At 39.2% G+C, this 11514-nt stretch overlaps 1 protein-coding gene across 1 annotated transcript in view; it reads right to left on the bottom strand.

Moving 5' to 3' along the window:
- Positions 1-9853: 9853 nt before the first annotated feature.
- The window catches only part of RFX6 (regulatory factor X6), a 32842-nt gene continuing 31181 nt past the window's right edge, over positions 9854-11514 (bottom strand). Inside the window, exons 18-19 of the mRNA XM_041478145.1 lie at positions 10756-10974; positions 9854-10020 (exon numbers count right to left, since the gene is read on the bottom strand). Coding sequence (XP_041334079.1) covers positions 9854-10020; positions 10756-10974 — 386 coding nt within the window. The remainder of the gene's footprint in view (positions 10021-10755; positions 10975-11514) is intronic.

Raw genomic sequence — 11514 nt, 5'->3', positions numbered from 1 at the left:
GTTGATCTTCCGTTTGCTGAAGGCCTGATGGAGAGCTGTACTGCAGTAGCTAATGCAAAGTTCTGGTTAAATATTGTCCTACCGTTTGCACTATACCGTCTGTTGTTTTTACACTGGGGGCTTAGCAGAGGTTGGAGGCAGTATTGACTTTGTAATTAAACTATTTTAACTTCAGGATTTTGTAATCACTGCACTTAAACCATCTGTTATGGTACATGGCAATTTCCCCACCCCCCACTCTGCTCCTCCTCTCTAAGTATAAAATGTAATCATGATTTTAATTGCAAAGCCCCCCCTTAGGATGGGGATAGAAGGGAAAAATGAGGATAATTTCCTTTTTCTAAGACAACTTGCAAAAAGTGCACGGAATTTGCTCTCCTTGAGAGAGGAGGTGCACATAGGACTTCCACTCCTGGCTCCTCCTGTCCCAGGAGCAAAGCAGAGGGCTTCGGAGTGGGCACATCCCTTTTGTGACTGATTTCTCAGCCCTTGCCAGGAACCTCCACTGGGTGAAGCAAGAAAAGGGGATGGACCCCCAGGTCAAACAGGGCAGAGCCTGGCAAGAGGGGTTGCTCCTGTGAGGAACCACCAAGATCTTTGTGCTTAGGGAAAGAAAAAAGAAGAAAAGGTTAAGGCAGAAGAGGGAGAAGCAGATTTAGAGAAGCCATTTGTGTCTGTTGGCCTACCTGAGAATGTCCCCTGCTGACCAGGAAATCCAACACCTTGTAGCTGAAGTTCTTGATGCTGTTCAAACACTAGCACAGTGTAATTTTGCACAAATACCTCAGGATTTGCCTACTCCTGCAAGAAGCATTAATTAGTACAGAGTAAGCCATAGCAAATTGTTCCAGGGGTAAAATGATCTGGCATTCCCATCAAAATGAGCATCAGCACTTGGCAACCCCAAGTTCTGGGCCTTCACCAGTGCAACAAAGTCATCGCAAAGAAGGTTATCTTAGTTGAAATAGTTACGACAGTAATAATGACAGATATTAAATCCTGAGCTACCTTTCTCTGCCTTGATAAAACAATTTTCTTTCTCACAACTGTGTGGGATTCTTTTGTTTTGTTTCCATGAGTTGTTCTAGTCTGCAGTTTTAGCAGATCCAAATGCATGCTGAATGTATGTTGAGATGAAGTAGGGCTTTTTCTGGATTCCTGCTTCCTGCTTTGCTGCTCTGAATTTAAAACACTAGGTCAGGCAACTCTGTGCACCCCTTGGTTAAATATGTCTTTTGGTTTTGTTTAGTCTTGCCCCAGTTTTGTGTATTCACCTGCACTCTGTTTCTGGCAGTCAGCTTGGCAGAGCTCTTTTGACCAACATGTGAGAGAGACAAATGCACTCTTACATCTTGTCACATAAGCCTGAGTTATTGAAAATAGAAGAGCGAGAGAATTTGCAAGGGATCTTCCTAGCTGTATTCATCAAAAATCACTTTTTTTTTTTTTTCTCTTATTTGCCAAAGAATAATTTTCTTTCAGGACAGATCAAATTGATAAATCAGACAGCAAATGTTCAATATACCTAAATCTCTGATCCGAATGTTCTCCCACATATCATGTCCGTCACACAAGTTGCACAGACCTCTGCTTTAATCTCAGCCTAATTTTGTTTGGCACTACAGCTTTTTAAACTCTTCTTGAGGGACAAAACAGATAAAACAGATCTTGAGAGAGGCAGATTTTTTTGCTGTTTAAATAGTGTCAGGTCTCCAGAACTCCTGAAGCTGATAGAGGGCTGGCCACCCTTTGGTATGTCTCAAACTGCTTGTCCCACCGACTCACTTCATGAACCTCTCACAGGCAAATCACTAATTCACCAAAATTCCTGAAGACTGACAGAAAACTGGTGAACACAGTGTGATTGTAGGTAGCCAAGAAATTCCATTTACTTCAATCTCATCTGATAGCAGTAGCCACTGTTATCAATTACACTGGGTTTCACTAATTTCAATCCCACTATAACGATTTCTTTTCCTAAGTCAGGACCCTTGTGCCATGCTGTAGTTGGGGAAAACTGTAGCATTTGACCCAGTGTTGCTGTAGGCCAGTGACATGAAGTGAGAGCAGTGCCCATCCCCACCCATCCCCTCTCTGAGTTATGCTTTTATCTCCGTGGCTCTCCAGCATGCACTTTCCTGGTAAAGCCATTTCATTAATGCCAGCCTGCAGGAACTGCTGAGTGTGCAACACTTCAGAAGAACTGTTTGCTTACTTGAGAAACTGAATGCAGATGTGGAAGCCTTGCCTTACCTTTAGAATTGTCAAGAAGATGAAAGAACAGAGGATAGCATTTTCAAATGTGAGACCAGCAGTCTCAGGGGGGCTTTACATGTTTTCATATGTTTTTCTGCTTAGTACTGCAAGGGTGAAGACCAGTTTCTTCAAAGATAGTTAAGTTTTGCTACAGGAGCAGGATGTCTATAAATTAGGTATCTGGATATTTTTAGAAGATCTTTTCTATTACTTACAGGATAAAGAACTGGATTCCCCATATGTATCAAAAGTTCTCTGTACCCATCAGTGTTAACAAAGCTGAACTCCAAATGCCACCCAAAAATGCCCAAGCACTTGCTAGTTTATCTCTCTCCTCACCTCTCAGCTTACCCACAAGGACATACAGCACATAGCCAGGTGTTGATTAAACACATCTTTTCCACTGCATACTCTCTGAAACATCTGGTTTCATCCTCGAGGCTGTGTGATATCCAGTTCAGTCTGGTCTGCCATGTGACCAGAATTTCTTGGAGATCAGAATTAGCTCTTACATTTGCATTGTTGCAGGGCTGCAGCCAGCCTGGGGCTGGGACTCACCAAGTAGTCCAGGCAGCTGGAAAAACATCTCATCCTGACACTTCAGACCCCAGTGAGACTTTCCAGGGTCATGGAAAGCCAGCCATGAAGGGGCTTAAAGCTTGTCATGTACTAACTGCATGACAATTACACGACCTGTTGCCAAGCAGACATCTCAGTCTCAGCTGAGGCATCTAAGATTACCACAGGATACATGGAGAGGCTCATGGAAATCATGAGAGCAACAATTCTAAGAATGTCTAAGAGTAGCAAGGGCTAAGGAAAGGGATTTGCTGAGCAAAAGCATTCCTTAGGAACAGCCACCTGCCAAACACTATTTTGCCTGGAGATAGATGAGAAAGGGACAAAGTTTTAGGCCTAAATAGTACAGTTTTGCTTGCATCTGAGTTATCCTCAGGGGCAGTGATACATCATGTCTTGACTGCTGGCAGAAGTATCGTGAATCTCATTACCAGCTCTTTGGATGGAGTAGGAGATCTGGAAGGCTCCTCTTGAAAGTCTGTGAAGGGTGGACATCACCTTGATGATCTAGAGTAGATGTGGACCCTGCAGTGGACAAAATATTGTTTTTTCACTATTTTTCTGCAAAGCGCACAGCTTTAGCCTTGGTTAAAGGCTAAAGCATGAGCATGACTGTACAGGATTGACTGTACAGTCAGGAGATAAAGATCACTCTGCAAACAGAGGAGAAAACCAAGCTGACTATATGGATATATTTTTAGTTTCCTCTGATAGCACCATTCCACTACATGTAAACTTTGGAGCAAGATCAGAGATCTGATTTTCTTCCAAATGAGTAAAAACCATGATCAACTGGAATAGCTCAATATCAAACTTCGTCTATGACTTAGTTAGTATTTATTGATTTAAGTGAAGTGTTATCTCCCCAGTACAATGGACTGAGTCCATTTCAGTTTCATCCTCAACATTTCACTCTTTTAAAAATTAATTTCCCAAGAATTTTCCACATAGCTTTTACTTAGAATAAAACTCACTTTTCAATTCTAACAGAAACTTAGTAGTAGGAAACTTTTTATATTCTCTTCAAAAATTCCTTAAACATTGCCCCCACCATCAATCATACAATGACACATATTTTGGTAGTTTCAGAAGTGAAAGTGAAAGAGAACTGTTACATCCAGGGCACTGAAAATGTTTCATCAGTTCTTTCTCAGGAGCCAGAAGTTGGGTCACTGCTATCTGAAGCATACCTGGAGATTGGCCACGTGATCTCTAAAATGCAAGTGCTCACCAAGAACTGAAATTTGGGGACTGTCAGAAAATCACAGCTGTTGTGGATTGGGTGTGGAGGAGCACAGACCCAGTAGGTCAGTCATTGGATGGCACACCTACATAGGAGAAAACATTTAGAGACAAGGGATTGATGCTGTTAGAGGTTTACATACATCTGGCCTTGTTTGAAGGTCGATCATACTTTGAAGATGAAGCTTGGTGTAAACCATAATAGAAAGAGACGAAGGCCCATTACCATATTACACACAGGTAGTATTTTTACTGTAATGGAGATTTTCAAAAACATGTCATTTTAGTAAACTTAGAGTGATGTCTACATATTTTGCTGCAAAGCAGGTGACTAAACAATGAAGTCTGTACAAAACTGAATTGCATGGGAAAATTAAACTTGACAGAAATCAAAAAGGCATATAGTACTCTAAATTTCACTGTATGTATCTTTTTACTGCAGCAACCAGGGCACAAGGGCAGTACGAACATGTGGCTCTTTATTTGATCAGGGATAATAATCAACTAAGCCAAAAGGAAGGGAAGTAGATTTTCCTAGTTCAGTTGCTAATATAATCTTTTACGTGTTCCCAGTTGTGTAACCACTGCTCCGTGCAGCATTGTAACATGCAGCCATTGTTAAATGGGAAAAAAACTGTGCAAATAGCAAAGAATCCAAATGTAGAGAAATGGTATTTGATGTCACTCTCATTTTGTAATGGGCATGATATTTCAGATCACAGCCCTGCTTTCCTCCTGTTTCCTTGTCTGCTTATGCCTTCATTGGCATAAGGCCTCAGGTCTTTGCAAGAGAATTCTGCTGAGACTTGTAGTTGCTGCAAATGTCTGGTACTGTGGAAGCAGCAGAGTTTGCAGTAAGACCTCCTGCTTTGCTGACCTTTCACCATCCCAGTAGTGTTGGTTACTTGAGGTCTAACCCTTAGTAATGTTGCAGAATCTCTCTGAAGGTTACTGGTCCTACAGTCCTTCCATTAAAGATATCATTCTTGTCTTAGGCTGTGGAAGCTGCATCTCCTAGCCATCAAAGAAGTTTCAGCTAATGACTACTTAGACATGCTTTGATCCTGCATTACACAATTATTGACCTAGTCCTAGACTTTTACTTCAACTCTTGTCTAGAACTAAAGACTCTTATTAATGTCAATAATAACCCTAAATCCTTGAAGGTTTTAAATGCATAATTAGTTCAGATTCATTGCTTCATGTGGGCCGGAAACCCAGCCATAAGTTCAGATTGCACAATGCCAGCCTCAGAAGTATGATTGATAATGTGATCTCCATCACCTAAAACTCCAAATTAGTCTCACTTGTTCCTTCTAGATCTGGCTTTATCCTAAATGGCCAGTCTTCTTTCATTTCCAAATGTAAATTTCAAATGAGTTCTAAGTCTAAAGGCTAGACTTTGAGGAATTATAACTAGATCATCTGGTCTGAAAGTAAGCTTTGTGTAAGCTCAACAGCCCCTGCTAAACATTTAGAAACATGCAGAAACACCTCACTTTTGCCTGTTCTAAGTCAATCATAATTAAAGTTCTGAGTACAATAGTAATCTATATTGTTCTCTCTATATTCTGATTTTTTTCCTAGAATTAAGCATAGTTTGTGGGTCTCTCTGAGCAGGAGCATTAAGTCAAGCTTGATGGCCACTTCTAAATCCAACAATATTTTGTGGTCTCAGCTTCATGCTGACCCAACCTCTGAAGTTAACCCTAATGCCAAAGATAAATCAGATTTAAGCTCCATCCTGAGTACATCACTAGCAAGAAAGCATCAAATGTTCAAGAATTAACTATATTAAATTAAACACACCATGCAAACCTTTATGGCAAAAGACACAAGCCATGCTCAGGCATTATGCAGGCTCATCCAACATCGTAGCCTGAATCCAAGCCCATAAACCCAGTCATAGCTATTCCCAAATCCTACAAACAGAGTGCATCATAGAAACTAAACCTACAACCTGTTTCAGACAGGTAATTTACCATAGCTTTACCAGCCCCTATTTGCAACAGTCACAAGGCCCACATCAACCAGCCCATCCTTGCCCAGGCTACATCCATTGGCTAATATAGAATTTAATCCAAACTGTAAAATTAGATTAGTGATTTCAGTTAAGCCACAGCCCAAAACTATTCATATAAAAGCCTGTTACTTATAACCTGGAGCATATTGAGCCTAAAACTAATTCTAATCTATCCTCAAAAACAAATTCTAATCTATTTTCAAAAGCAGGTTCAGCCTCCTGTATTATGCTGATCTAATCACTTGCAGGCAGCTTCAACCCTTTTAAGTTTTGCTTGATGGCCAGTTTTACTTTTAGGATAGTAATGTTGGTGGTGTGGGATGCCCAGTCTGTAGCATATCTGTCCACAGGTATGGCATTAATGACTTGTATTGATTCTTTAGTGTCAAATATCTGCTTTTCTAAGTCTGATAATATCTCTACAGGTTTCCTCCAAGTGCTCTAAGAGCGGGGATTTTTTGTACCACTGTTTATTGCTCCATAAGCCTAAAGTCCACTCAGTCCTGACCGCATACTGAGGGAAAAAATACTGTGCTGCATCATACAAAACATCTGTTCCTACTCCTGTGTATGTGTGACCTTCTAATAGTCTGCACCAGGTACGAGATTCCGCTAAATGGCTCTGCACCAAAGACTCCCTTCCTCCCAGTGACCAACAATCACTTATATACATAACATGGAGACAGGATGCTGATCTGATCAGTGATTTGGTGTGTGGTATGACAGAACAATACACAGGTTTACCTTTTGCAAGTCATTTCACTGTGCTTTCACTGCACGTTTAAAGGTAAAAGCCAACTTTCTCACTAATTTTGAGTTTGGAGCAATATTCCCATGGTCCTAATTACCTTCAGGATCAAAGAACTGCACCCCTCTTCCAGCACAAATTCTGCACAGCGAGGGCATGGGCTCATGGCACACAAGACAATTGTTTTTTCTCCAATGTTGCTTCATCTTGGTTGATATAATTTTTATTAGAGTAACTTTTACTTTAAAAGTGGAAGCAAATCCACCTTGCTCACCCACCTCTTTTGCCTTTCCTAGCACTAGTTCAGAGTAATTGCTACCAACAAATAGATCAAAAAGATTTAATTTTTCATGTTTTTTTTTTCTCAAAAAAAAGGCTTTGTTTTTTCCTTTAGGCAAGATTCATTTGACACTGCTTAAACTCAATAAGTACAATTTTTAACAGAGATTTCTAGGCATGTATATATTAATACCAATGTATTAATGTATCCACAGAAATGCAACTGAACTTACTAATACAAAACCACCAAATAGCAACTCCATTAATTCTTCATATAATTTACTGTAATGCTGTTAGAACACAAAAGATAAAAATCTTCCCATGGGCTATTCACAAAAGTTATGAGTTATTTCATTTTATACAGACAAAACATACTGAATTCATCAAACCATTTATTTGATTGAACTAATGGGTCATAAAATGGAAGTTTCTAATTTCGTTTTGCTAGTTACAATTATGATGGGTTTGTTTTGTTCTGCAGCACTATGAAATAATTCTCTCCACTAGCTATTTGAATATTAGAATATTTTTATTGCTCTTTGCTCTTGAAAATGAACTGCAATTTCCAACAGCGTGATACTTCATGCTACTTTGTGTTCCGCAGACTTCTGGAGAATCTGCACATTTAATGACATACGATCATATCTTATCTCAGATGATGTGCAGACATAGTAATTTATTGGTGGGGGGGGGAACCCAAAAAATCAACAAATCCCAGTGCAAAATGGTTTACATATCAACAATAAAATTACTGGAAATGATGCATATAAATCCCATATCCCATATGAGAAATTATGTACAGAGAGTTCATTTTATGTAGAGCCTAATGGACTAAACCCTTGTCTGCTAGTGATTGCCTACTTTCTCTAAATTCTACATATTCTCCTCACATACATTCAGCAACCAGGAAGTTTTGACCTTAAATTAATTACTTGTGCCATGTCACTGGTTAGCTGAGGGAGCCAAGGGTCTCAGGATAGTGACATATCCCTTGCTCTGGTGGCATATCCCTTACCATCGTACTCCCCTTCCCATCTTAACTCCTTGGAACAGCAGGTATCTCCTCTCCTGTCACTGACTATAGAGGTGACCTGCACAGACAGGGAGGGAACCTGACTTTAATAGGAGTTATTTTAGGACAAAATTCATCCCAAACAGTCATGAAGAAAGAACTCTTTTGCACTACTTATTCATTTGCTACAAAGCTTTGTCCAACAAATATTGAACAATCTGTGTTACCATCACATCTGTGAATTTGTATAGAAACCAAAGCTTTCTTGCACCATTATGGTACTTTTGGTCCCAGCCTAAGTCTTCTTCCTGAATTAGGAAGCAATTGAGCTGAAGTCCTCCACTTCTCAGTTACTGAACTATGGTGTCTTTTTCCTATATAAAGTGTTTCATATCCAGAATTATTCACAACCTAGTCCAGGCCAATGTATTTGATTGCTTTTCTGCAGATTTCTCATGATAGACAGATACTGAAGGAAGTTTTACAGAATTAGAATGAAAACCTTCATCCTGGTATCATCCATCTTCCTCCACTAAAAATGCACTTTTCTTCATTTCTACAATATTCAGCATATATTTAATGGACTGAATGGGAATGGATTTAAATCCAAACCTGAATTTGATGTTGGGATAATCTGATTATAAAATAACACCTGTTATTTCATGAATGCATAGCAAGAAGTTTGTTTTGTAAGTGTGTTCTCTTCTCTGTCCTCTCTAACACCACTAGCTTCTCCAGAAACATAAATAATTGTGTGTTTGTGCACAGATTATCATGGCATCTGTAAAACACTTTTTAAAATTAAAATAGCTATTGAAGGGTTGCAAAATTTTTTAATAATCTTTATTACTTTCAGTCTCAGTTTACACCGTTGCCCTAAATCAGTGAAAGCTGATGAATGTATTTTTATGGATTTCCACCAGAAAAAACTTTGGGCTCATACCACAGGTAATTCTGAAATCCCATGACATTTACTAGCACAGTTTCATTTCCTTCAGTTATACAGCTACAGTAGCAGGCTACTGCAGTTAGTTAGCTTATGATATTTACATGTTTTGTTGGTTTTATTTTAAGAGGAAGAGAAATAAAATCTCCATAATAAGTTTTATTTATTTCCTGAGAACTTTCACTTACACAAGTAGGCACTAAACATTTGAAATTGACTTTCCAAAGAACAACAGTAAAAAACTTTATAGTTTGGCTTAGTTTCATTTAAAACAGTAAAAACTGACCTTGTAAACATTTCCATAGGAGGTAGGATACATACATTTGACAATCTGTCAAATATGAGAAAGTAAACAGTTACTCTGTGGTCCTAATAAATAATGAGCAACACAGGCATTAAATAAACATTTTATATATATATAAAAGATATAAGTGAAAGACTAAAATAGCATTTTTAATAAATTAGGAATAGATGTAATAATTTCTTTACAACTTATTCTTGTGTGCAAGAATCACTGTCTCTTTCTGCTTACCCTGAATTTCTGACTGAAAAGCTGTAATGGTGAGAGCAATCCTGAGAGATTCATAAGCAGGACCCAATCTAAATATAGCTATTTTTTGCGGGTGGAGGGCTGATAACATTGCTAAAATAGCTTCTTTAACACCTATATGTACTAATTTTATCTTCCACCAACTTGGAAAGGGGACTATCATCATAGCCTTAATGTCTGGGATTGGAAAGCAAGCTTAGGGCAAAGACATGTCTCTCTCAGGTTCCTCCAGCAGCTGCTCCCATGAAGACAGTGTTGATTGGTGGTAAAGATGGCACCATATCTCTGTTTGGTGGGGCATGGACCTCCAGATTTTCCTGGGAAGGGAACTGACCAGATGTTCCGTACATACACTGTGAGGAAGATGTGGTTTGCAAGTTTGAAGCTGTGGGGAAAAAAAGGTTACCGTCACTGCAAGTTTTCAATTTATTGAATTTGACAGAAATCACAACAACCCAGTTGCATTGATGGAAACTCCTATCTACCAGGCACATCATTTGAAGGACAGAAATGTCTGATCTTCTGTGCAAGATTAACAGGAAGGTGTAATCTTGTGTAGAAATGAAGTGCCCTAGTTTATATCTTCCATGCAACCCTTTTTGGAATGTGAGACCCAACTTGGCTGCTATTTGTTTAAGGCATATACCAAAACAAACCCTTCGGGAATGGGTATTTCTGCCTAAAATTCACTGTCAGTGGGAGCTTTGCCTATTACACAGCTGTTGAAGCAGAGAATGGGGGACCAGAGCACAGGAAGTATATACTGAGACACCCCTGACCCAGGATTCACTTGATCTGTTTGACAGTGAGGATATCCAAGAGACCCTAGAAAAGCCCAGTCTATTATTAGTTTACTTAATAATTAGAAAGTGCTTCCCAATACACATTTTTATGCAACTCAGGCCAATCATTCCACTGTTCCTAGACAATGGATTATAGACCTCATCAAGGAAGTAAATTTATTAAACTCAATTTTAAGGAAAACACATCCTAAGTACCGAGCTGCTTCATCTCTGTGTTGCATTTCATATATTGTGTATGTGAGCAACAATTTAATACCAAGCATTTGATAGGATAGTGAAAAGTTCACAGCTGCTCCTCAGTTGTTGGCTGTACTTACACATAGGGGTCCGGCAGACAACAGAAGGTGAGGAATCTGAGTAGTAGGAGCCTGTTTGTTTTCTTCTGCTGTCATCCAAGATATTCAGTGGATCATGTACATCACTGTAGGATGTCAGTGGCCGAATGCTGCTGACACTGCTAATTACAGAAACGTGTTGGTCCACCATTGTTCCAAGTCTGTGAGATTCTGAATAATTTATGCTGTTTCCATAATATCCTAATTGAAGATTGAAAAAAAGAAGATGAATGAAACTACTGGGTAGTGTATGAGCCTGTGACAACCTTGGAAAAACAGTACTTGTTATTGGATGAAGCCCTTCACAATAAGATTATTATATACACACAGAGCTCAGGAAAATAAGCAGTATATGTAAAGACTGACACAAAAGAGAGGTGGTAACAAAGAAACCAAAATATGGTAAGGGTTCAGTCATGCCTTCAGTTTCTTTCCTTCTAATTTCAGAATCAAACATAGCCTGCAATCATTTGCCTTAAGAGATACCACGGGGAGTCCTATGCACAGTTCAGTGCTTCCTTCTGAAGCTTACGATGAAGGAAAGCATACATGGAAAGAAAATCTGCAGGGTAATATGCACTCACTGCATAGACAAATCCACATGAAAGTATCATTTCCACTGTGTCTTTCCTCCAGAAGAGGGAGGTGTTTTGCTGACTATACCTCTGAAGCAGTAATTTTACATTTGAAGTTTGAGAAATGAGAGGGACAAAGTCCCAAACTATTGCTAGTGCACATTTT

The sequence above is a fragment of the Pyrgilauda ruficollis genome, unplaced genomic scaffold, assembly GCF_017590135.1.
Source record: "Pyrgilauda ruficollis isolate IOZ18807 unplaced genomic scaffold, ASM1759013v1 scaffold43, whole genome shotgun sequence".
NCBI classification, from domain to species: domain Eukaryota; kingdom Metazoa; phylum Chordata; class Aves; order Passeriformes; family Passeridae; genus Pyrgilauda; species Pyrgilauda ruficollis.
This window is presented reverse-complemented; position numbering and strand designations above follow the sequence as displayed.